This window comes from Rutilus rutilus (genome assembly GCF_951802725.1).
Source record: "Rutilus rutilus genome assembly, chromosome: 2".
Taxonomy (NCBI): domain Eukaryota; kingdom Metazoa; phylum Chordata; class Actinopteri; order Cypriniformes; family Leuciscidae; genus Rutilus; species Rutilus rutilus.
Window position 1 is genome coordinate 47,413,009 of NC_140210.1, and position 27,522 is coordinate 47,440,530.

The window sequence follows — 27,522 nt, forward strand, 5'->3', positions numbered from 1 at the left end:
GTAAGTTCAAAGACGTTTTCAAAACAGAAGTTATGGCCGGACGGTCGCACCACATGATGTTTTGACACTTTAAATAACAAAAAAAAAATAACAAATAGTTAATTTGTTTCAAAACAAACAAAGTTTTTGAAAAGTTAAAGTGAGTACATACATGGGAGAGGTACTATAAATATACAGTATCCTTTTATGCATTTAAACCCATTTTTGCCTGAAAAAATGCAATCGGACAGAAAATTTAGGCGTCACGTCATTGACCCACCGTACAGTTTTATTCAGCAACCAAGCAATAATAATAATTATATTTCTATTTATTAATTTGGCAGAAAGCAACTAAAAAAATGAGAAACATCACAAGCAATATTATGCAAGAGCCAACAGTAATCACATTATCACAACAGCAGTTTCAAGAATACGCTAAAAGGTGCAGAAGTGAGAGTGCAGAAAAGTATTGTATTTATAGGAGGTGCCTTTGGATTTGCAGTTCAAGTTAAGTGGTTTCAGAACAGGTGTGATCTTTAGAGTGATGAGTGGTTTTACAGTAGTGCTAACCCTGAACAGGAAGTAGTTTCATTTCACACTGGCCTTCGACAAGAATACAGACTTGCAGTCCAACTTAAAAACTCCCTGCAGACTCATACTACTGTGTTTGTGTACTGTACATTCAACCACATGTTATCCGCTTCTAAAGCCAACAAGAGGAATCTGTGAACACTCAAATAAACTCAAACACCCTTAAACAGGTCAAACTGGACCTTTGTATTGATGATGCAGGAAACAGCAGAAAGTGCCTGAATCTGATGTTTCTGTTCCTCTCTGATCACTTCAGTGTGATAAACCTGCTCTCTGCTGCCCCTGCTGGACTGGAGAAAATATAGCCATAGTGCAATAAAGCAGAAACACAAGAATACAGAAATACATTTACTATAATAATAATAGTTATTGACCATTTTATTAAAAGCGAAAGAAATAAAACAAATTCAAAACAAAACCAACATCAAAAGAAGTTTCACAGACACTCATCAGAATAACTGATGAATCAGGGCAATCTGGGAGACTTTAAACGTTTATATTTTACTGTGATTTTCACCTCAGAGCTTCAGACAGCAAATGAGACGCATGATAACAGCCAGAAGAAGGTCATGTTGGCATAGATCTGCTTGTGATGGAGAAAAGTGTGCCACACTAGTCCCAGATTACCCTGTTCACCCCGCTGATGTTGTACTTTTCTATTATATAAATTTCCATGTTACAAAATAGTATAAAAAGAAACTGATATCATGAAAGCAGTTACTTAATAAAATTACAGTAGCAGACTGTTTAAAAGACAGGAACCGTAATCAAAAATTAATAATAAGAGTGATGATTCCATAAAATAATACAATTAAAAACATGAGAAGACGGGATGAACCCTATTTCTCACACAACCCTTTCCTCTTCTGAGAGCATGAGAGATCATTCCAGTTCTGGATGGAGTCTGAAGGAATCCGTTCAACACAGTCCTCGTCTCCACCTGCATTATTTGGCTCTTCTTCATACCAAAACCTGAATAATAGTGTAAGCTTATTACAGAAGCTAGAGCAAAAGTGAAAGTGCAAAAAAGTAAAATAGAGAAGGTTTTTTTATATATATATATATAAATACAATTTTGGCTGTGGTGTTTGAGGAAGCCTCACACTATAAACATTTGCTATAAAAAAAATGGCCACATTTTTACAGTAACATAATGTTTCCATTAAAAGCACACTGTGGAGAAATTGTGTTTTTGTCAAACAGCGACCCCTAGAGTAGCTGTGGAATACTTGCACTGTCGTAAATACCCCTCCACCCCCCCTACCTCCCACCCTGTACACCGGTACCTGCGTCGGGCATGGAACAGGCACACATAGACTCCGAAGACATGATTATTGCAATTTATCATAATAGTTTGCAAATTGTGCTCGTTTATTTACAACCTCTACGTTAGGCTTATTTATGTCCTGATATTTATGTGAGATATTGAAAACTGTTCTCATGATAATCGCAAGAATCAACGTCAACAGCGTCGTCTGATATCCCTCAGGACTACATGATAAATAGGCCTACACCTCACAACACCTGAGTTCAGCTGGCAAACTAGTGAGGCAAGCTAGGCAATAAAACATAACGCAAAAAACACGTAAGAGAAACGAGTGTTTGTAAGTCTGTCAACAGCTCTGATAATCGAAAGCTAGCTAGACATGTGTGGAAATTATTGGACTGGTCTAATTATCAGCAATGGATGAATGAACAGCATGTAAAAAAAAATGGCATACTACAAGCAAGCGCAACAACATACAACATAGAATGCAAACAAGTTTACAAATAAGAGATTTATTTACTGGCCACTTCATGCGTTTTCTCAGATCGGATAGCTATCTGATTTATCAAAACGATTCCATTTACACCTGGTCACATAAATGTGTTTTTGCGAAACGGATTTAAATCCGATCTTCAATTCCCGCGCTATATGCATATTTAATGGAGTGCACGTCACCGAAAGCAACAGATATGAACTGCATTTTATTGATCATCAGCTAAAATTTCAAAATCAAAGACCGCAATAAGAGAGAGCGGCAACAGCCCTGGTAAGATCACTTCGTTTCTTTACTTTTAATGATGATGATTGTGTGTTAAGCGTCTGCGACTTACTTTCACTTTGATTTGCGATAGTTTGCACGTTGGCTTGATGAATCGATGCTCAGCTGCGGTGATGCATGTTCCAGTAGCGTCGTCATATCTGGCAATAACATATAGCCTATAACTCGCTCTCACACGTTTCACAAGTCTCTGCAAAACGGACTTCAGGGTAGGAGATGGACTAAAAATAAACTCCCAAAACTTATTAAAACGCATTCTAGAAGATGAATTCTTCAAATAGTGGTAGAAGAGGATGTGGTGCTGGTCCTTCAAGAGTCACTCTCAATCTGCCTGTCTATAAAGCCTATAAAAAAACAGTCTTCATGTATATTATAACACTTCAGCTTGTGATTCTTATTAAGAGGGGGTCATTTTTTAGGATTCTTTGCTTAACCCAAGTCTCTGAGACCCTGACACCTTGCTCTTCTGGAGACTCCAGGTAGGCTGCAGTTCTGGAAAATGGTGGCGCTGAAGACTAAAGGGTTCCTGATGGTTTCACATTTAATTCTTCACCTTAATTCTTCATTCTTTTGCAGTTAACATGTGTCTTTTCTTCTCCACCTGTTTTTGTCTGACCCTGCTGACCCAATGAGCATTTCACTGTCCAAGGGTCATGCCTTAACTGCAATCTCTAATATTGCATTAGTATTGCATTCTTCTCATGGGGATTTAATAATTTTTGACTTTTCAGTCTTTGCTAAATCTCTTTTTTGGCTTATTTTATCTGTAATAGAAAACTTGCCTAATAATTCTGCACACCTGAAAATAAGACATTTTTCATTTCCAGCCTTCATGAACAATTATATATCACTTATAAATGATTAAGTACAAAATTAATAGTAGTTATTAAGATTAATATGGTTTGGAATTGGTTAAAATATTCCTGGAAATAAAATATGATCAGAAAATCAGCGTGCCTAATAATTCTGCACGCACTGTAAACGCTCACGTCCAAATTTGAGGAAGTGGTGGGGGGAGTGACGTATGCCGTAAAGCAGTCGAATTTTGTAGTTCTTTTTGTGCTCGGGTTACTACCCGAACACCGAAGTTACATAGTGCCAGTAAAAGCGATACAGACCCCGTCAGGCTATGGCAGACGTGTCATTCAACCTATTGTAAGTCGATGTACCATCACAAGGGTCTTGGAAATATATTATGAAGGTTGAAAAGCTACACAGTGTTCCTTTAAAGCAGCAATATATTGTAGAAAAAAAAATGCATTCTGGGTGCCCAGTCAACACGTTGATCTCACAGTGATCTCTCCATATGACCACAATGTGAGTTCACAGTGAGCTAAAAGTGTAACCTCACAGCGCACTCGCTGTGTGCTCATTTTATGGCCACAATATGAGGTCACCCCAGCTATAAATGTTAATGGATTTGAACATTTTAGTTGAAAATGAAAATTAGGTTGACGTCTAAACATTTGATGTCAGGCTCCAACTTCATTAAACAACTCCACAAACAGCATTACCAGCTTCACTTATTACTAACCAGACTGACTTTATTTCTGTCAGACATCTACAAAAGTTTTTATTGAGAATTAACAGGTGTTTAACTCTAATGTGTTTCATTTGAAGTCACCATAACAGTGATTAGTGTTTCCATTAGTTGGGCTCTTAACTCTTATTATATTTTTTGGCAGCTGTGACAGTGTGTTTGTCAAACACATTTGCAGCAGCAAAGAAAGTTAAAGTGAAACGAGATCAGGTGATGATGGTTAACTGTTGATGGTTTTATAATCATCATGAAATAGACTGCTTCACTGAGGTAATTTGAATCTAACAACTGTGTTGTACCAATAATATATTCTCATTACAAACCCTGTGTTACTGCAGCGTGAGTTCCAGCAATATTATAACAATCAGTTAGAAGATTATAACAAACATGAAAAATGAATCCACCGTGACACACAGAGATATCAAAAATCAGCACATGAATCTCAACAAGGGTGACAATATATATATGTTTTTTAGATAAACAGATTAATTCATAACATCACTGAAAAGCTACTAAATGTCACAAAAAAAAAAAACAACAGCGAAAAATAAAAGCACATATTTAGAATTAAAATAATAGGACAATTCAACTGCATAATTTATTCATGTTGCAATGCATGCTGGGAGTTTTGTACAATGATGGTACCCAGCATGCATTGCAGCAAGGTACTTTAGATTGTCACCATTGTTGAGATTCATACATTGATTATTGATGTCTGTGTTTGTTATCGAACAGTAATTTTTCGTGCTCATGTTTGTTAAAATCTTCTAATTGATTGTTATAATATTGCTGGAACTCATGCTGCAGTAACAACACAATTGTTAGATTGTTGGTATAACACAATTGTTAGATTCAAATTACCTCAGTGAAACAGGTTACTTCATGATGATTATAAAACCATCAACAGGTAACCATCATCACCTGATCTCGTTTCACTTTAGCTTTCTTTGCTGCTGCAAATGTGTTTGACAAACACACTGTCACAGCTGCCAAAAAAGATAAAAGATATAATACGAGTTAAGAGCCCAACTAATGGAAACACTAATCACTGTTATGGTGACTTCAAATGAAACATTAGAGTTAAATAAACCTGTTAATTCTCAATAAAAACTTTTGTAGACTTCTGACAGAAATAAAGTCAGTCTGGTTAGTAATAAGTGAAGCTGGTAATGCTGTTTGTGGAGTTTTTTAATCCTCCTCTGCTGAGATCTTCACAGATTTAATGTCTTTTCTCTTCAGTTGATTTCATCTGAGGCTGTGGCTGAAGTCAGTTGTAGTTCTTGTGCTTCTGCTCGTCTCTTTTTTCTGTTCTCTTCTTTCTTTCAGTGATTCTTTTTGTTAACAGGCTGAGATGACTTCATATTTAATATACACAGATTTTGTGGCTCAGATAAGGTCCAGTTCTGGTTTATTTCTTTGCTCTTGGCTGACATGTGGCATTGCTATGGCCTGCTTGTGGCCCAGATTTGGCAAACAGGAGTGGCCCACCCAAGTGCCGTAATTCCACGCTGCATGTGGGCCAGATCATCTTTCCACGTGTGCCAGATGTGGGCCGGATCTGGGCCGACACAATGTTGCTATGTGGGTATTGTGGTCACAGTTTGAGCACACAGTGAGAGCGCTGTGAGGTTACACTTTTAGATCACTGTGAACTCAGATTGCTGACGGTGTGACCACATGGTGACATCACTGTGAGATCAAAGTGTTGACTGGGTGATATTTGCTGTTTTCGAGAAAGTAGCCTACAGGAATATACTGTGAAAGTGCTATTGGAAAACCAGTCGTGTCAGCATAGATAACTGTGTATTTAAATATGACTTTTAGTGATGTTTTATTGTAGTAATTTTGGTATGATTTACTTGGACTGATGGTTGTAATGGGGAATGGTTGAATGAAGGAATTAGTAGTTGTATTTGAGTGACTAATTACATTTTATATTGTATATTTTGTATTGTAATTCACCTGCTCGGGGACTGCGGATGGAAACTAGCTTAAGCTAAATCTGGTGCAAAGCATCTTTAATTAATGTTTTTTGCACATTGTCCCTGTTGGAATAAATAAATAAACTAAACTAAAATGAACAGCGCTCAAAGTCGACTCTCAGAGTCTGTGTCCCATACCCTCATTCACTATAGAGCTGGTAAGTCCCACCCCTTCCGCTAACCCCACTGGACCTCTAGGTTGAAAAATCGTCAATGCAAGTGAATGTGAGAAGATAATTATTTTCTGGTCCCGTTTGAATTTTGCCATGAATGTGAACATATGTTGTCTGTGAATTTTTTATATAATTTTTCGTGTCAAGAATGCTACAATTTAGCAGGTAGAAGTTTGATACGGTTAGACTTTGTGTGAGAGCACAACTCTTCGCTGCTAGTTTTTACATCAGACGGGAATCTGAAGAAAGAACACCCCATCTGGTTTGAATGGTGACATTTGGGTACAAAACACACAGGCATCTCGATCTGTCTCCATAGATTATCGCAGCGTTAGCACCGTGATTTGACAAGTGGAGGGAAAATGTGTTAAGGGCTGACGTCACATAGGCGACATGTAGTCCACTTGGGGGTTTTCGGATGGGCGGGACTTACCAGCTCTATTCCCTACCCAGTGGGCATTTGATGTCAATTTAACATCAATATGACATCAAATTGATGTCAAAATTACGTCAAGAAATTGGTCAAAAATGAAAGTCAAATTGACGTCAAAGTGTCGATGTCAATTTGATGTCAAGATTTTGACCTCTGCTGATGTCATTTTGCCAAACAAAAAGGTGAAATGCATGGCCGTACACTTATTACCAGCTTCACTTAAACTAACCAGATGTACTTTATTTAATTTCCAGTTTAATGAAATCATATTTTGTATTTTAAAGTCACCATGATGGTGGTTAGCGTTTGCTTTAGTTGTGCACTTGACCCTTTACTCTTTAATATAAAAATTTCTCTGGCTGCTATAATTGTGTGTTTATAAAGCACAACTGTTGTAGCTAAAAAAGCCCTGAGAAACTGAGATCAGGAGATGTTGGCTGTTTATTGATGATATCATCATGTAATTGCCTGAAGCCCTGATCTTATTCAGTGTCTAATGTTCTGATTATATTCACCTTATTTTTAACGGAAATACGGACGCAGCCAGTTGACGGTATTTTGTGCGAGACTTCCGGTAAGGCACTTCCGGTCACTGGCGAGCATTGTTCGTAACAACAAACTCATCGTTATGGCTTCGAGGAAGACCGGGATTGTTTGTGCAGTTAGAGGTTGTCATAATAACTGGCACAAAAGAAAGATTTACTTGGAGCAGGAGTGTTTTAATCATCGAATTATTGACATTTTAATAATCAGGCGCCCTATACGACCGGCGACACACTGGCTGCGTGGCGTTTCTGTTGCGTGGTGTTTTCTATGTCTTTGCACACCAGAAACGTCTCTGACGAGGCGTTGCTGCTGCTAGGTGACATGATAAGCCTCATTGGTGATATATTCGACATATGGGGAGAGAGTTGTGGAAGGCACTTAATGTTAAACATAAATATATAGCAGCAAACACAACGTCGGCAGTATTGACGGCAAAATAGGCTACAGAATATTTCGTTCTGTATTGACAGGTGCAATATTTGAAAATCAATAATATATATATATTTTTTTACATTTAGGCTATATCTGCATTTATGTCAAAACCTAAATTCAAACATCAAAATGTCATTAATATGTATTCATATCAAAATGACATACAAACATATTTTCCTATTCTATTTTGCCTGGAAACGCTTCCGAAACGCTTGCGTGTCGCGTGAAAAATAGGCATCGATTCTATTTCTAGCATGCACGCATTTTCCCTGAGACGCATTTGAAGAAGATTCCCATTTGAAGAAACGACCGTATGTTTGTTCTTTTCATTTCGTGAACACAAGACCTACAGAAGACCACCCGATACCAGAAAAGTGGCTGGGCTATGAAGTCTCAATAAAAACTCCAAGGAGAAACAAAATCATTATAGTAACCCCTGTATAAAATCTAGTCATCATGGCATTTATTTTGTATGATTTATAATTATTTATAGCCATCTATGATCTACTTATTGCTATCATGTGCTTTGGTTGCATTCTGATGACATTATTAATACATTTGACATGACAAAATAGCCTACCTCCATAGATATATTAACTTAGTCCAGCGTTGGCTCGACCGTGTTTAGGGCGGTGCTGAAGGCGCCGGCGAAGTTTTGGCAATCTGCCAGCTAGATGCATGAGTGTTTTCAACCAGGTCCAGTACCCGACCTGGGTGAGGCGGGGCTTTAGTTCTTTGTTGTATTCATCTGCTACGGCATGTGTAACATTTTTCTGTCAACTCTGCATAATCCTTCGCAATCGATATCGTTAGTTAGCCCAGAGAAGCGAGGAAACGGAAGTGCCGCACAAAAACCGGAAACTGGACCCATATTTACTTCCGCGTTCGAAAATAAGGTGAATAGGACTTGTGGTTTAAAAGCGGTTTTATTCATGATAGAAGTAATTAGATTCTACAGCATATCTAGCAGTGTTGTTTATCAAATAATGTACTTAGTTTTTAAAAACTATTTAGTGCACAAAACCCTGTCATCTATGGCATTACTTAGACACACACAGACATCAAGAAACAGTGTATGAATCTCAACAATGGTGACAATCAAACAAAATATCCAGATAATCAGATCAACTCCAGCTGCATAATTTATTAAAGCCGCAATGCATGCTGGGAGATATGGGTGAGTTTTGATTGGTGGTACCCAGCATGCACTGCGGCATGAAGCATTTCATTGATTGTCACCATTGTTGAGAGTCATACACTGATTCTTGATAGCTAAGTAATAATGTAGAGTTTAATGCATTTAATGTTTTTAAAATCCTGTATTAATTTTAAAAAACATTATTTTCATGCTGTTAAATTAAATGGCTTATATTATAATACAACAAGTCCTACACTGTAAAAAAGAATACGTTGATTTTATTGATATCTAACTAATAAAAATGAGGCAACAGATTACAAGCAATATTATTAATTAAATTTAACAAATTAGAATTGAGTAATAATTAATCAAATTAATTCCTTAAAAGTTAACCATTTAAAATGAGTAAAATTTACAAAATATCTTGTATTGCCAACATTGAAGACACCTGGTGTTAACAAGCAGAATCACTGAAGGAGAAAACCATAATTAAAGTCACCATTGTGGAGATCAGTGTGTGTTTTAGTTGGGCTCTTGACCCTTAAATCATTTACTTTAAGTTTTGTTTGGCTGCTGTACATGAGTTATAACAGCCAGATGAACAAATATAAAAGGTGATCTGATGGTGTTGGTTGTGATTTAACATAATCATTATTTCACAATAATTTGACCTGAATCACTGAACCTCATATAGAGTCCAATTTATGAGTTAAGTTAACTTTATTAATTACAGCAGTATAATATTTTTAGCCTTTTCAATGAAATCCAAATGATCAAATCAATAATAAAATATATATATATATATATTTTTTTTTTTTTTTTGGCACAAACACACATCAAGATTTTGCGTATGAATCTCAGCAATGGTGACGAACAGATCACCTCTGAACATAAGCTCATTATTTATTCATGCAGCAATGCATGATGGGAGCCATGAATGAGTTTTGATTGGTGGAACCCAGAATGCACTGCAACATGCTTTATAAATGTCACCATTGTTGAGATTCACAGGCTGATTATTGATGTCTGTGTGTCTCCTTTTTATGTAAGAGAAACTTTTTAGAAATTATTTGCTTTACATTGTAAAAGTTAAAAAATATTATGCCGTACAAGGCCAGTGCTGCTTTAATTAATATAGTTCACCTGCTGAACGAGACAAAGAGCTGCTCAGTCTGTCTGAAGACAGCAGAGCGGGACACGTAAGCTCTTAAAGCCCTAATGGGGCAAAGAAAACTTGAGTCCCCTTCCTCACTTGATCCCGGCAGGGCAGACAGGGAGATAACCTGAGCCCGAAACGGCGTGTTGAGGGACTTTGGCACATAGCCACACTGTAAAATATTTCCAGACTTTCACAATATTTAACTGTGTTTTTTACAGTAAAATACTGTTTTAATTGATTTACTGTAAACAATTGTAATTTCACAGTAATGTGGATTCGCTCACTGACTTTTTACTATCTGCTGTGATATGACAGCAAATTACTGTAAAAAAAATAGGCTGTTCAGCTGAGAACGAAGACCCCACCCAGATAGCAAGCACAGTTGGGCCAACGGCTTTTTCTGTATGGGCCAGCCTGAGCCTCGGCTGAAATCAGTTGTAATGGTGTCAGGTCCATACTCGGTGTAGCTGTGTGTACCTTCGACCCGAGTTCGTTTTGTCACAAGCGGGCCACGAAAAAACTGAAAAAAAAGATTTTGGCGGTTAAATCCTGAGGATGATCCAACAGACGCGTCGCAGACCATTTCGTTTCCGAGAGGAATCATTCAGCTGAAAAAAACGGGTAAGTAATTTAATTCATTTATTGTTCTATTGTTTGATGTTTTAATTGAGATGGTTTGCGATGGTAATTAGGCCTTCGTAACATCAGAATACCCATTCGGTCGCGGAGATACGGAGTGTTGATAAAAAGGCCTAACGTTACGGTTTCATTTTAGGATGATTGTGTATTTGTTTTATTAGAAAAACTGCTGAGCTGGATCCAGTGCACTGTAATGTTGGCTAATGAAATTATATTTAGTAGTTATATTCCATTTTGTTTGCTAAAATTTAGTCAGTTATTTCGTCTTTTTCAACGAGTGATTATCGAATCATGTAGTCGGACTATGCTTTCGGTGCATAGATTTGATTCACTAACATTTCAAAAGAGTCATTTACTTGTGAATCGAACTACTACACTGACCACCACGCTGCTGCATAACACCCGCGGAGACAACTCATTATATGTACAATCTGAAATTAAAAAAGACTTATTTTGTTGTAGCTAACACTTCTGTGGGGAGCTCCGAAACGGGAAAGCGTTATAGATAAGTGCAGCTTATTAATTCTTTGTCTTTTGCTCGACTTTTGTTATTGAATGTTACGTTAACGTCAACGTAATTTGCTTTAGAGCAGGTGCACTTTAGAGTGAAAGAAAAAATGAAAGAGTATATATCACTGTATATTGCGATTAAAATGGTTTAACATTTTACTGCAGTGGGGATATATGATGATTATGAGCGAACATACTAACTTAATTGATGTTTATCTGATCGCACTGTTTGGAATCTGACACCAACAGTTTTTGCAGTCTTGGTTACACTTTATAATAAGGTTTTATTTGTTAATATTAGTTTTCAACATTAGTTAACAGAGTAACCATGCGTAATACTTCAAAATGTATTAATCTTAGTTCATTTTCATTTTGACATTTAAAATAAAACAGTATTTGTTAACATTAGCACTGTGAACTACAAGAACAAACATTGAACAGTTGTATTTGTATTAACTAATGTTAACAAATACTGTAACAAATGTATTGGTAATATTAGTTAACACATTAATGTTAACAAATGAGACCTTATTGTAAACTGTTACCGATATTTTGCATATACTGCTGCGTGAACTCTGACAACAACATTTATCAAACCTATGCACATAAAAAACGAATGCTTAAGATTTAATAATGACTTCACAATATGTATTCCTTTATTTAAAAGATGCAGTTCAGAGAAACCCTGACAGCTAATGCTGCTGAAATGGAGGTCGAGGGATCATGGACTGGTGGATCCAGCCGTCTAACTGGCAGTAGATCGAGGAGCAGACACAAGGTAAGTCTTCCTAGTGTTGATCAGGAGGCAGACACACTCTGGCAGTTTAAATCTATATTAAAAACACACCTCTCTAACCTAGCATAAACATAATACATTTATATCATTAAAATCCCTATAATCCTATATAATTCAAAAAGGATTGTTAGGCCGCATAAATTAGCTCAACCAGAACCGGAAACACTTCTCATAACAATGAACAATGGCATTTTTGCTAATGTTAGTCTCTCTGTCTCATTCTTATCCCGAGGTTACTGTTGTCAGCCGGATCTAGTCCGTATCCAGATCAGATGCTGGACCTGCACCCTAAGATGAACACAGTGAGCCCTGAATGTCAGAAGAGACCATGACAACTAGACGAGACCTAGAAACAAACGCCTGTCAAGACCTTGTTGACACAACAGTCATCGGCACAGTCATCGGATCAGATCCACGAGAACCAGACCAGTCCTCCACACAGACCCAACGGCCAGCTTCAACTCCTCTCCCACCAATTGCCAGCGTGATCTTATGAAGGTAAAAGAGTAGCAAAACTCGAGATTAGATGTGAATTTGAGAACTTGTACAATTAATATTTGTACTTGTACACTAAAATTTACACTCACATCTCCAATGTGAAAACTTGTTGAATGTTGAGATCAGCACTTGCAGAAAATAGTCACAAACATGCATTCTGAATTTTAAGCTGCAGATAGTTACAAATGTAAAAGTCATTCACAGAAATACAATGACAGACACAAACTTGTATTCTTTCATTCACATTCGCAGCACAACCTCAATTAAGCACTTCTCAAATCTGCCATTGCAATATCAAATCTTCACACATTGACTTTTGCAACTTTTTTTGCGATATATTAGATGCGTAACTAACTTTTGCATTTTCAAACTCAGTGGCAGTAAGAGAGATAGGCGCGGCAATTTGAAATGGCAGATTTGAGAAGCTGGAAGTGCCTAATTGAGTGTATACTGGGAATGTGAATGAAAGAGTACAAGTTTGTGTCTGTCATTTTATTTCTGTGAATGACATTTTAACATTTGTGACTATTTATCTGCAGCTTAAAATTCAGCTGGTCCAAAATGCATATTTAGGCTGCATCAAAATAATCCACACGATTCTAGTCGACAAATAAAAGTCTTCTGATCTGAAACGATTGATCATTTTTATAAACAAAACGATAATTATGTAGTTTTTAACTGCAAACGCTCACCTTTTCCATCGCTCTGTGATGTGCACCTGGTCACGTGTCTTGTAATCGCATTACGTTACGCTTTTGCAAGCGTGCATTGCATTTCTTTAATTAAACTATCACTTTTTGAAGTTTAATAATCCTATTTCACTCTATATCATGACTCTTGTTTTTCTGTCCATAACATTAAGACTATTTTTAAAATGCCTTATGTTAAAGGGTGCTCATTCCTGTTCCTGGATATCTGTCCCAGCAACAGGACCAGCACCTCTTACCTAAGGTATTTTGCATGTGCTGTTGTGATCAGCAAATGTGGAAAAACGTAATGGATTATTGAAAAATAATCACTGTAAAATATATTGTGAAGTTAGACTGCTTTTTCAAATTTATAAAAATAAATAGGGAATCTATCAGACTCTGAAATGTAACTTTTTTACTTGTCGTCTTAGGTGCTTCCTGGGCATCAACCTTGATACAGGATCTAAATCCAAAAAGAAGCAGGGTGGCATCGATCAGCAAGTTTGTTCTCTATTGCGAAAACTTGTGGATTTTGAATGGATGGCAAAGCAGATTTTGTGCTTTTTTTCCATTTGCTCCAGTCATTGTTGCCTCTCTTCATTTTCACCTGCCATATTGCCACTGAATATTTTGGACTGCCCTTATGGTTGAGACCTTCTACCTGGCTATTGTTTTGGATTTTCCCTGTGTTTATTGGACTGATAATCTCATTGCCTACTCCTGCCTGCTCTCACACTTAATCTGCCTCATCCTTCTGGGGTCGCTGCCAGTATAAATGAATAAACAGTTTTGTTTTTTGGGTCCTTACCCATTACCTGACCTGTGCACATTCATAAGGTAAAACACACATTCACAAGCCAACATGCATTCAACATACATACACATTCACCTTTACCAGTTCTTGTGTCATTGCATTTGGAAGAATTAGAATTAGAATCTGTGTTCTGAGAATAGTGTCAGTCAAGTTAGAGTTTGGGATGTAGTCCTAACAGCTTAATGCAACATGTTTGTTGTGATATTATTGTATCAATTGTAAAAAATAAAACAATTGAGGAAAGCATTGTTTAATCTTGTTTTTTTTATTACTACTTTTCTGTGATCACATTGCATTGCTGTATTTAATTGTAACTTTACAGTTAATTACTGGCTACTAATTGCATTACTTTTACAGCCGAAACACAATAAATCACTGTGAAATTACAGTAATAATGTGATATAATTAACTGTGAAATCACTGTACACAAGTGTAATTTTACTATAATTTACATTAAATTTCTTACTGTAAATTACTGTGAAAGTAATGCAATTAGTAGCCAGTAATTTACTGTAAAATCACAGCAGAATTTTTTACAGTGCATGCTTAGGTTTGAGTATGACTTTAGAGTCATTAGGTCCAAACTCTAAGCACGCTGGGCTCACGGAGAGCGCGTGCAGGTCGCCTATGCGCTTCACCGAAGCGAGAGCCGTCAAAAACACTGTTTTGAAAGACAAATGTCTGAGGCTAATAGATTGGATAGGCTCGAAAGGGGCACCTTTCATGGCTGCCAAAACCGTAGAAAGGTCCCACATAGGGACTGAAGGAGGTCTGGGTGGATTCAGCCTCCTAGCTCCCCTGAGGAAGCGGATGACTAAATCGTTCCTTCCTAGTGACTGACCCAGCGTTGTTCCAGAGAACGCTGTAATAGCCGCCACATAAACTTTGAGCGTGGAAGGGGATCTCCCCTTATCCAACAGCTCCTGTAGGAAGGAGAGAACCTCCGTCACCTCACAATCGAGAGGTGATAGGCTCCGAGCTGTACACCAGCCGGAGAAGACCGACCACTTTGAGGCATAAAGCCGCCGAGTCGACGGTGCTCTGGCCTGAGAGATGGTATTTATCACTCCCTCTGCGAGGTCAACGGATATCCATGGGCGCCCACACATGAAGGGACCACAGCACCTGCGAGAGGAGATCTCTCCTCAATGGCACTGGCCATGGAGCGATGTCTGCTAGCTGCATCAGGGCTGGAAACCATGCTTGGTTCTTCCAGAACGGTGCTACAAGTAGCACTGGGCATTCTGTTTCCCTGACCCGCTCTAACACCTGTGGCAGGAGGGAGACGGGGGGAAAAGCATATAGCGGGCAGCGCGGCCACATCTGGGACAGCGCGCTGTCGTTCTTGGAAAAGATCACGGGGCAATGAGCGTTTTCGCGGGGCGCGAATAGGTCCACCTCCGCTCTGCCGAATCTCTCCCACAACAGCCGGACTGTTTGTGGGTGTAGAGACCATTCGCCCAGGGGAATGTTGTTCCTGGACAGTCTGTCTGGGCCCACATTCTGGAGCCCAGGCACATGCACTGCTCTCAGCGAGCGCAAATTGTGCTGAGCCCATATTAGGAGGCGTTTCACCAGCCTGTACAGGGATGTGGATCTCAGACCGCCCTGGCGATTTATATATAGGACACCACGGCCGTGTTGTCCGAACGGACTACGACGTGTTGGTCCTTGATTTGGGGACAAAAACGCGTCAGCGCGTTGTGCACTGCCAGCATTTCCAGGCAGTTGATGTGTTGGAGCTTTTCTCGTTCCGACCACAGGCCGAAGAACGGTCTGCCCTCGAGCAGCGCTCCCCATCCCGAGGTGGATGCGTCTGTCGACACCATCCTCACTCCCGAGGAAGTCCCCAGGCTTACACCTGATCGGTACCAGTCGTCCGCCAACCCAGGGTATCAGGGCTGTCACACAGCTCTGATTGACCTTGAGACGTAACCGGCCGGACACCCACGCTCCGCGCGGTACTCGCACTTTCAACCAGAACTGCAGAGGGCGCATGCGGAGCAAGCCCAGCTGAAGAACTGGTGATGCTGAGGCCATGAGACCTAGCATCCTTTGAAACGTCCTGAGTGGGGTAGTGGCGCCGCAGCAGAAGGATCTCGCCGCGCGCTGAATGTGCAGCACGCGCTGTGGCGACAGCCGCGCTGTAATAGACTGTGAGTCCAGAATGGTACCCAGAAACGAAATCGTTTGACTGGGGTTCAGTGAACTCTTCGTCCAATTGACCGTGATACCAAGATTCTCGAGGTGATCGAGTAAAATGGTTCTGTGCTCCACAAGCTGTGATCGTGATTGAGCTAGGATCAGCCAGTCATCCAAATAGCTCAGCACTCGCATGCCTCTGAGTCTGAGAGGGGCGTCCATGCATTTCGTAAATGTACGAGGTGCCAGGGACAAGCCGAACGGCAGGACTGTATACTGGTATGTCTGACCCTCGAAGGCGAATCTCAAGTATCGCCTGTGATGTGACGCTATCTGTATTTGAAAATACGCGTCCTTCAGATCTATTGACATGAACCAGTCTCCTCGGCGAACATGCGCGAGGATTTTCCTGGTCGTGAGCATTTTGAAACTGCGTTTCACTAATGCTTTGTTCAGCCGTCTTAGATCCAGTATGGGTCTGATACCACTGTCCTTTTTGGGGACTAGAAAGTATCTGCTGTATAGCCCCCCTTCGCTTTGAGCTAGGGGTACATGCTCTATCGCCCCTTTGCTTATCAGTTTTGATATTTCGGCGCGAAGTAGGTGTGCTACTTCTAAAATCACCGTAGTTTCGACGCGCGCTGTGAAGCGGGGAGGGCGTCGACAAAACTATAGCGAGAAGCCTCTCTTTATAATGCCCAGCACCCAGTCCGAAACCCCTGGAAGCGCTGCCCATGCTTCTGCATGGCTGGCTAAGGGCTGGATGCGAAGCGCGCTCTGTTCGCCGTGCGGCAGAGGTGCTTCGGGGCGCAATAACATAGGCGTTATGCCTGTGGCATTCAAGGTGGGGGGCGCGCTTATTACAGCGGGCAGAGCGCTCGTCCACGACCTTACTACAGTGCTTAACTGAGTGAGTGAGGGCTGAGAGAGTCTCGCGGGACTCATGTCTGCGAGTAAATGTGGGCGGGAAGCGGGCACATTCACTGCTTTGGCTGCCTGCCTGAGCAGAGCGAGCGCGCACAGGTCTCGTTTTTACAGAGAGCCTGTGGTCTGTGAGACATAGTGTTTGTGGGCACTGGGAAGTGGGCACTTTCACTATATTGGAAGCGCAATCGACCTGAGTCGATTTTATGTGCGCGAGCCCTAAGTGTAGGGCTGTGCTTGTGTGTAGGGATGGGCACTGAGGAGTGGGCATCGACACTACATTTATAGCACCATCGGCCGTGGCCGGGACACCAGAAAATACACTCTTTTCGGGATATATCTGGGTAGCCGTGAAAACGGCTTTTGTGTGCAGGCAAGCGGGCAACTGTGCGGGCTTGCGTCTTGCAGAAAACGCTGGAACAATCGCAAGTCTTGGGACTGAAACAGCGGCGCGCTTGGGTGAGAGACCGGCCGCAACGGGACTCACACACCTGCGCTTTCCTAGGCGTGCTAGGACTTCTTCGGGGCTTCCGGCTTTACCACAATCCTCGGCCGCGGCCCGCGCTGAGCGGGGCGTCGGTTGGTAGAGTGAGAGTGGGACCTCGAGCTGCGCTGCTGTCGCTGCTGTGAAGATGCGGCCGAAGGCGGGGGCTGAGGCTGAGAGCTCCGCGGAGTCTGTTTTCACGACTCGCTGCAGAACCGGAGCGCTTCGGGAGGAAGTGCTTGAAGGCTTGAGACGCTTTCTGGGCTTCGGTAAATCTCTCCACGAACTCGGAGAGAGAAGATCCGAAAAGGCCAGCGGAAGACAGCGGGGCGTCGAGAAACGCGGTGCGCTCGGAATCAGCCATCTCCGTGAGCGTCAGCCATAGATGCCTCTCAGCAACAGTGGCGGAAGCCATTTAGTAGAACGGTTTTTGTGTGCAGGCAAACGGGCACGGGTTATACCACGTGCTCGTCGGCTGCAAAAATTCACATCTGCTGTCGCCTTCCAGGGGACTGACAGAGCAAATTGTATGTGACGGCATACATTTTTCAGCCGGCAGACCCGGGAACCGAACCCAGGTCGACTGCGCGAAAGGATATGAATCTACCACTGGACCACAGAGGAAGACACATAGGCTTTCAGTTATCGCGAGTATTAAACACACTAGCGTTCATTTGCAGGCATGCGTGTAGCACAACATGCAATACTGACATTTTCAGACGCCTGAAAAGTGCCAGAATGTGAGAAGAGAGGATAACGCCCGGTCTCAGCGGGGCTAAAGCACTCCATTCTCTTTTCGCCAGTGACGCACGGGAACCGTAGAAACGGTATTCGGTTGCAGGCAAGCGGGTACCACGCGCTTGCTGGCTGCAAAAATGCACCTCTGCAGTCGCCCTCAGGGGACTGACAGAGCAAAGCATTAGCGGCATAATTATATGCAGCCAGACCGGGAATCGAACCCCGGTCGACCATGCGAAAAACCTATCATTCAACCACTGAGCCACAGGGGGATACAGGTTTTTGGATGCGTTGAGCGTCAACATTCTTCAGCGTTTGCTAGCAGGCGTACGCTTGCTGCAAATGACATTTCCAGTCGCCGACAGGGAACTGGGAAATGTAAGAGAAAAGAGGCCAGTACACAACGAACACACTTTTCTCCTTTCGCCGGTGAATGACGCGCAGAGGCAGGGTAGTTTTTCTTGTAACGTAAAGAAAACTAACCCCGACCGTCCGCTTCCAGGAGGAGCAGCCACGGAGAAGGATGCCAGGTGAGTCCTCAGAGTCACCATATGCAATTGGCTCGGAGTGGGGGCAGTCGCCGCCAGCGAGCGCGAGAGCTGCGAGATCCTCTAGGAAAGGGAGGGCGTCTTGAAAAAGACGCCCGGCTCTTTTAGTGTAAGGTACATACACTTAAAACACAGCATATAGAGAAGGATATGGCGCCGGAAAGCGCAGCAGGTACGGCAGTGGAAGGCGGCGTTGGCCAGCAGCTTCAGGATGGCTCGTCCCGCTGAGGTGCTTACACTCAGACGACGCTTGCTTCCTCTCGTGATGCAACGATGCGTGAGCTTCGCTGAAGAGATGAAAAATCAAGTGAATCAGCCTTTTCAAGCTCCTTATATAGAGGTTAGCCACACCCGTCTCGGCGGGAAATGGCAAGGAGGGCCCTCATTGGCCTGACATCACCTCAGGCCTCGCTCGATAGGCTTATGCAGTTGCTGCAGAGCAGCCAATGAGCGAGCAAGCCGTCTCGCCATAGCTGAGTACTGCTGCAACGCGCTTTACATGTATGAAAATTAAGGATAATTTTTTGCTTCAGTATTTCGTGAAAAAAGTTTTTCCCGTAGCGTTTTTACAAAAACGCAGTACGAGAGGACTCTCGTAAGAGAACTCTTTTTTTATTTGATTTTTACTTGATTTGGAAGAAAAGGTGAAGTCATAGCGACACTTGGAATAAGTTACGTCACCTATATGTTTCTTTGCTCTCAGCTGATTGGTCAAACTTCAGTCTGAGATCTTGAATCCAGAACATAACCTGCCCCGGAGCAGGTTAGCCGTGCAGCGTAAGATACCATGGCAACGAACACCGATTAAAGCCAAGCTACTTTCATAGTACCTAAAACCCAGGGTTGGTGGAAAATAAACTGAAACATAACTGGCTAGCCACCTAAACCGGCTTCATGGTACAGGCCCCAGGTGTTCATCACTAATGCTCAATCATCAGTTAATTAACCACTGCATTACAGAGGTGGAAAGTCCAGGTTCAGAAAGTAAAAGTCCTCCTCACTATTTTGTTCCAATCACCTGGATTTGCTTATTCAGACAGGAGAGAGAACTAATTAGTGAAATCAGCTGCACAGCAAAAACTCCAGTGTTAAATCAACTGGGAGTTTATTTGGCTCCAGACTCAAGAGTGTTAAAGTGTTCAAATATGAGTGTAAAATTAACACTCAAGAGTGTTGAAGTTAATGAGCTAATTAAGTGATTGATTGAGTGATGATTGACCATTATTGAAGACACCTGATGTTAACAAGCAGAATCACTGAAGGAAAAAAACCACAATTTAGTCACCATTATGGAGATCAATGTTTGATTTAGTTGGGCAGTTGACCTTTAAACATTTAACTTTAGATTTTGTTTGGCTGCTGTAACTGAGTTATAACAACCAGATGAACAAAGAGAAAAGGTGAACAGGTGGTGTTGCTTATATTTTAATATAATCATCATTAGACCTGAATCACTGAACTCATTTAGAGCCTAATCACTGACTTAAATGTATATTGGTCATTACAGCATCACAGTGATTCTACAGAATAAGGTCCAGATTTTTCAATATAATCCAAATGATTTCTTAAAAGTTGTTCTGATATAAAAAATAAAACAAAATATTTCTTTAAGGCACACACAGACATCAAGATTCAGTGTATGATTCTCAACAATGGTGACAAAAAGAATATTACTAAGACAATTCATATCATAATTTATTCATACTGCAATGCATGATGGGAGCAATGAAGGAGTCAATGAAGGCAACCACAGCTGCCAGTAGATTACCGTTATTTTACAGCGCAATTTTTTACAGTATGTTTAAAATATATCCACAGTGGATTTATGTGAGTGTTTTATCACTTACCCTTGTTTCAGTGGTGAATTATCCACCCATTTCATGATCCCCTCAGTCTCAATGTCAGACAAACCAATCCACACTCTCTCCTTTACTAATGAAGATATGAACTTCTGTATGTGAAAAAAAAAAATATATATATATATATATATTAAAGAGCGAGAATCAACATTACATTTTAGATCTTCATCTAGTCGGACAGAAGACAAAGACAATTACCAGCATTCAAAATTAATATTCAACAGCAAGAACATAAAAAATATGAAAGATGTTTGTTATATCATTGTAGCATTTATTTTCCAAGCAGTGTTAAAACATTAGACTCTGGTGTGACTTTTTAAATTACTGTTGTTTGTTTGTACGTATGACAAAATATATTTAAGTATGTTCGTTCACAACAGAATTACCGTAAACAAGATATATTTGCCACTGAACTCACCTGTTTCTCTTCAGTGTTGATAATGGCCAGATCAGCTCCTCGATCTCTGCAGAACTGCCTGCTCTCAGACCAGCTCTTCAACTCATCGAATATGAAAAACCTGTCTTTTCCTTTCAATAAACATAAACAATTACATTTATTAATTGTGTTGTAAAGTGCAAATATACATATTAATCCATTTGTACTGACCTAGTTCATATAACTTCCTTATTTCAGTCTCTAACTCCAGTTTCTGACTCAAAGAATCAAAACTTCTCTGTAACTGGCTTTTCTCAGCGCTGAGATCATTGACTCTGGTCTCTAACTCCAGTTTCTTCTGACTCAAAGCATCAATACTTCTCTGTAACTGGCTTTTCTCAGCGCTGAGATCGTTGACTCTGGTCTCTAACTCCAGTTTCTTCTGACTCAAAGAGTTGAAGTTGTTCTTCAGTTGGTCTTTTTCAGTCATTAGATCAGTGTAATTGCCCTGTAAGCTGATGATAGTGTGATTGAACTCTTCAACTGTGTTCTTGTAACTCTTTAACAGGTCTCTCTCTGTTGTGATGGTGATGTACAGTGTGATGAAGACCAGCAGAAGAACACAAATGAGCCCGAGACACACTGTCATCAACACCAAACACCTGCGTCCTCCTGACAGAGACAAAACACACACACATCAGTTAACAACCATTCACTTAGAATTCATATTGTTAGAAATATAGGCTCAAATAAATCCACCTTTATCTTTAGACAATAAACAGGCCTTTTTAACAAAAACGTTTATTCTTTGATAATGATAACGGAATATCTACAGTAAAATATTCAAATAAGAAAACATGTTGAAAAGTTAAATAAAATAACTTCATGTTAATACATACCGTAAAATGCAGAAACATGAACACATTGTTCTTTAAAAAAGATTAACTTTATAAGTAACATTTCTCATTTCCTCAAAAAATAACAACATCATTTCTTCTTCAAATGAAACTTTCTACTTACTGCACTTTCCATCTTTTCCTTCGTCCTGGCTGTGATCCTGTGTTTGAGGTCCAGTTGTGTCCTTAATATTATCATTTTCAACATTTTCATAAATGTCCTCTAATTCCATTATTCACTCTTATGACAGCAAGTGTTCACAGATGAGATGTGGTTGAATGATAGTCATGGTTTCTTTTAAATATGCTAACACTAAACGGGAAGTGGCCCCGTTTTTCACATGATCCCTTTTATCACATGTGAGCATGGCAGATCATTCTCGTTGTTCAGGACTGGATTTTCAGTCCTCATTTCCATTCCACTTTGGTCATTTGGTTCACCTTTGAGCCAAAACCTGAATAATTATGTATGAAATTTTAAATTATTTGGACGCCCTTTTTAACTTATAACTGTCAACTTGACTTCAGCGGAATTGTGTTACAGAAATAAAATACGTGACCAAACCAAACGTGACAATAACAGACCCGTACAGTTTTATTCAGCAACCAAGCAATAATAATAATTATATTTCTATTTATTAATTTGGCAGAAAACAACTATAGAGCCAGCCCTGATTGGCTGCTTGAATCTCAATTTAAAAGAATGTCCAGTTTGCGGTCTTTCTTTCTTTTGGCCATCGGTGGAGAAGAAGTCATATTCTCATGACTCATGGTTCTTACAGGACTTTCAACCGAGAAGGTGCTTCAGAAAATATCAGAAGCAGGCATAGAAGTAACCGTTGTCGAGATGAAAGGACATGAAATGGACTTTCAGGCAAATGACATTTACTCGGATGATAATAATTTATATGTCACAGTTAGACATTGAGTTTAAAATGAAATGTTGGAAAATGTGAAAATGAAAAGGATTTAATAAATTCTGATTTTAATTCAGTGTGTGTGTAATATATATATATATATATTATATATATATATATTACATATCTATATATATATATATCTCATTGTTGTCAACGATTGTACCCTGTCAAAGTCAATTTTGTACCATTTTTGAAGGGTCCATTTTTGTATTGTTAAATAAAGGTACAAAATTGTCACCACAGGTACAAGATTGGTCTCTTAAGGTACAAATCACAAGGGTACAATATTGTACCCTTGAGGGTACAGCCCCAGTGACAAGCCATTGTACCCCTAAAGGTACAATTATGTACTTTATTTTCTGAGAGTGTACAAAATGAGAAACAACACAAGCAATACAGTGGTGGTCAAAATTGATGGCACCCCTGATAAATATGATAAAAAATGGCTGTAAAAAATAAATCTGCATTGTTTATCCTTTTGATCTTTCATTCAAAAAATTCACAAAAATCTAACCTTTCATTGAAGTAAAAGAACTGAAAGTGGGGGTAAATCACATTATAAAATAAATGTTTTTCTCCAAAACACGCTGGCCATAATTGTTGGCACCCTGTTATTAAATTTTTGCAACCTCCTTTTGCCAAGATAACAGATCTGAGTCTTCTCCTATAATGCCTGATGAGTTTGGAGAACACCTAACAAGAGATCAGAGATCATTCCTCCATACAGAATCTCTCCAGATCCTTCAGATTCCAAAGTTCATGCTGGTGCTTCTTCTCTTCAGTTCACTCCACTCATCAGGTCAGGGAACTGGGACGGTCATGGCAGAAGCTTCATTTTGCGCTCAGTTACACATTTTTGTGTTGATTTTGATGTTTGTTTTGGACCATTGTCCTGATGGAAGATCCAACCACGGCCCATTATGAGATTTCTAGCAGAGGCTGCACAGGAAAATCCCCAGAGTAAAATTAACTCTGCTCAGAGAACATTTGGTCCCTCTCTAAAGAGAGTTAAAATAACTCTGAATCAGAGTTAAAGTTAATGAGATACTTAAGTGATTAATTAAGTGATGATTGGGCATTAATGATGAACACCTGCTGTCAACAAGCAGAATCACTGAATGAAAGAGATTCAATAAGAACAGAGAAAAAGAGAAACACAAGATGAAATCAAATGAAGACAAAAGACATTAAATCTGTGAAGATCTCAGCAGAGGAGGATTAAACAACTCCACAAACAGCATTACCAGCTTCACTTATTACTAACCAGATTGACTTAATTGGTGCCATACGTCTACAGAAGGTTTTTTTGAGAATTAACAGGTTTAGATGTTGACGATTTATTGAAAATCTTTGTTCACCATTATGTCGATAAGTGTTTCCTTTAGTTGGGCAGTTTGACTCTTGGCTTTTTTTTTTTACAAGACTGTGGTTTTTGTAACAGTTTTTACCAAAACATGTAATTTGTTACAAAGAAAGCCAGAAACAAAGATGAGCAGGTGATACAGTTTTCAACAACAAAAAGTATAATAAGGCACTTATCTCATCACTGTCCAAAAGTGGTTATTTGATGGTAATAGATTATATTCACTAACAATTCTCTCTTGCCACAGATCAGACTCTGAATTTTGGTTTTTAAAATACATAGAGGTGATTTTTTTTTTAAAGACACATACGTCATGAATCAGCATATGAATCTCAACAATGGTGACATGCTTCATGCTGCAATGCATGCTGGGAGCCACAATAGTATAAAACGCATGGCTCCCAGGATGCATTGCGGCATGAAAAATGTCACCATTGTTGAGATTCATATGCTGATTCATGACATCTGTGTCTTTAAAAAAAATTCCCCTCTATGTATTTTAAAAATACAAAATTGAATGTCCAATCTGTGGCAAGAGAGAATTGTTGGTGAGTATAATCTATTATCATCAAATAACCACTGATGAGATAGGTGCATGTTTCTATTTTTTTGTTGTTGAAAACTATATCACCTGACCATTTTTGCGTCTGGCTTTCTTTGCAACAAATTACATGTTATGGTAAAAACTGTTACAAAAACCACAAACACTCAAAAAGAGTCAAACTGCCCAACTGAAGGAAACACTCATCACCATAATGGTGATCATACATTTTCAATAAATCGTCAACATCTAAACCTCTGTTAATTCTCAATAAGACCTTCTGTAGACGTCTGACAGAAATAAAGTCAGTCTGGTTAGTAATAAGTGAAGCTGGTAATGCTGTTTGTGGAGTTGTTTAATCCTCCTCTGCTGAGAACTTGTTGACAGCAGGTGTTCATCATCAATGCCCAATCATCACTTAATTAATCACTTAAGTATCTCATTAACTTTAACTCTGTTTCAGAGTTATTTTAACTCTCTTTAGAGAGGGACCAAATGTTCTCTGAACAGAGTTAATTTAACTCTGGGGATTTTGCTGTGTGTCAGGTTTTGATTTTTTATCTGTTTGTATTTGCTAGAATCCATAATACCATGTATCTGAACAAGATGTCCAGGATCTCCAGCAAATAAATAGGCCCACAACATATAAGATCCAGCAGTGTATTTAACCGTAGGCATGGGGGACTCTTCATCCCTGTTTGCACCAAACACATCTGCTGGGTTTGCTGCCAAAAAGCCCTTTTTTTTTTTGTTTCATCTGACCACAGAATCCAGTCCCTTTTGAAGATCCAGTCGTGTCTGACAACTGAATATGCTGGAGTTTATTTTTGGAGGAGCGAGGAGGATTTTTCTTGAAACCCTCCCAAACAACATGTGGTGATGTAGGGGTTGTTTGATTTTTTTTTTTTTTTAGGCTTTCTGACCCCCAAGACTCAAGTAATCTCTGCAATTCTCCATCTGTGATCCTTGAAGAGTCTTTGGCCACTCAAACTCTCCTCCTCACCGTCCATTAAGACAATATAGACACACGTCCTCTTCCAGGCAGATTCGTAACATCTTTAGTTGATTATAACTTCTTAATTATTGCCCTGATGGTCAAAATGGGGATTTTCAATTCTTTAGATATTTTCTTACAGCCACTTTCTATTTTGTGATGCTCAACAATCTTTTGCTGCACATCAGAACTATATTCTTTGGTTTTACTCATTGTGATGGATGATTAAGGGAATTTGGCCTTTGTGTTTCCTCATATTTAAACTCCTGTGAAACAAGAAGTCATAGCTGGACAATTTCATGTTCCTAGTCCCCCTGGTGTGCTAAACAAGGTAAATATTAATGGGAATATACTTCAGAGATATTTTTCTCATAAAAAATTCTAGGGGTGCCAACAATTATGGCCAGCGTGTTTTGGAGAAAAACATTTATTTCATAATGTGATTTACCCCCCAATTTCAATTATTTTACTTCAATGAAAGGTTAGATTTTTGCGAATTTTTTGAAGGAAAGATCAAAAGGATAAACAATGCAGATTTATTTTTTATCATATTTATCAGGGGTGCCATCAATTTTGACCACCATTGTATATGCAAGAGCCAACAGTAATCACATTTTCACAACAGCAAGTTTCAAGAATATGCTAAAAGGTGCAGAAGTGAGAGTGCAGAAAAGTATTGTATTTATAGGAGGTGCCTTTGGATTTGCAGTTCAAGTTAATTCTGATTAATTCGGTTCGGGAGTATAGATAAAAGCCCGCCCGCACTGACAATTGATTAGTTGGGTCCTTATATGCGCTTCGTGAGGCACACTAGCACACATACACACGCAAGGTCTCTCGCTCACTCTCTCTGCCGTGCGCACGCTCTTGATTCCGGGAGATTTTAACTAATTTGCGGGCATCAGGGAGCCGCTATCAACATGCGGGAGACTCCCCAGTGGGCATTTGATGTCAATTTAACATCAATATGACATCAACATTGATGTCAAAATTACGTCACGAAATAGGTCAAAAATGAAAGTCATATTGACGTCAAAGTGTCGATGTCAATTTGATGTCAAGATTTTGACCTCTGCTGATGTCATTTTGATGATATTTTGATGTCATCCCAGTCAACACGTTGATCTCACAGTGATCTCTCCATATGACCACAATGTGAGTTCACAGTGAGCTAAAAGTGTAACCTCACAGCGCACTCGCTGTGTGCTCATTTTATGGCCACAATATGAGGTCACCCCAGCTATAAATGTTATTGGATTTGAACATTTTAGTTGAAAATGAAAATTAGGTTGACGTCTAAACATTTGATGTCAGGCTCCAACTTCATTAAACAACTCCACAAACAGCATTACCAGCTTCACTTATTACTAACCAGACTGACTTTATTTCTGTCAGACGTCTACAAAAGTTTTTATTGAGAATTAACAGGTGTTTAACTCTAATGTGTTTCATTTGAAGTCACCATAACAGTGATTAGTGTTTCCATTAGTTGGGCTCTTAACTCGTATTATATCATTTGTCTTTTTTGGCAGCTGTGACAGTGTGTTTGTTAAACACATTTGCAGCAGCAAAGAAAGCTAAAGTGAAACGAGATCAGGTGATGATGGTTACCTGTTGATGGTTTTATAATCATCATGAAATAGACTGCTTCACTGAGGTAATTTGAATCTAACAATTGTGTTGTACCAATAATATATTTTCATCACAAACCCTGTGTTACTGCAGCATGAGGTTCAACAATATTATAACAATCAGTTAGAAGATTTTAACGAA

The 27,522-nt window shown here is 39.7% G+C and overlaps 1 protein-coding gene and 1 long non-coding RNA gene across 2 annotated transcripts; one reads left to right on the forward strand and one right to left on the reverse strand.

The window, feature by feature from the left end:
* Window positions 1-932: 932 nt before the first annotated feature.
* On the reverse strand, window positions 933-22,207 carry LOC311285817 (uncharacterized protein). The gene is made up of 5 exons (XM_084401620.1): window positions 22,056-22,207; window positions 21,267-21,707; window positions 21,078-21,187; window positions 20,648-20,751; window positions 933-1,542 (listed from the first exon to the last, which is right to left on the reverse strand). Exons 1-5 carry the CDS (start codon window positions 22,162-22,164, stop codon window positions 1,410-1,412), a joined length of 897 nt encoding a protein of 298 aa, XP_084257746.1. The 5' UTR covers window positions 22,165-22,207; the 3' UTR covers window positions 933-1,409.
* Window positions 10,500-14,209, forward strand: LOC311285831. Its single transcript, XR_014626440.1, has 5 exons — window positions 10,500-10,639; window positions 11,835-11,945; window positions 12,196-12,461; window positions 13,352-13,412; window positions 13,582-14,209. It is a non-coding gene; the product is annotated as an uncharacterized lncRNA (long non-coding RNA).
* Window positions 22,208-27,522: the final 5,315 nt, after the last annotated feature.

Bases quoted from the DNA above. Each gene is read 5' to 3' on its own strand.
- LOC311285817 (XM_084401620.1), bottom strand. From the start codon at position 22,164: ATGGAATTAGAGGACATTTATGAAAATGTTGAAAATGATAATATTAAG. The intron at 21,708-22,055 runs GTAAGTAGAAAG...TGTCTCTGTCAG, and splicing joins AGGAAAAGATGGAAAGTGCA to GAGGACGCAGGTGTTTGGTG. The intron at 21,188-21,266 runs GTCAGTACAAAT...GTTTATTGAAAG, and splicing joins AAGGAAGTTATATGAACTAG to GAAAAGACAGGTTTTTCATA.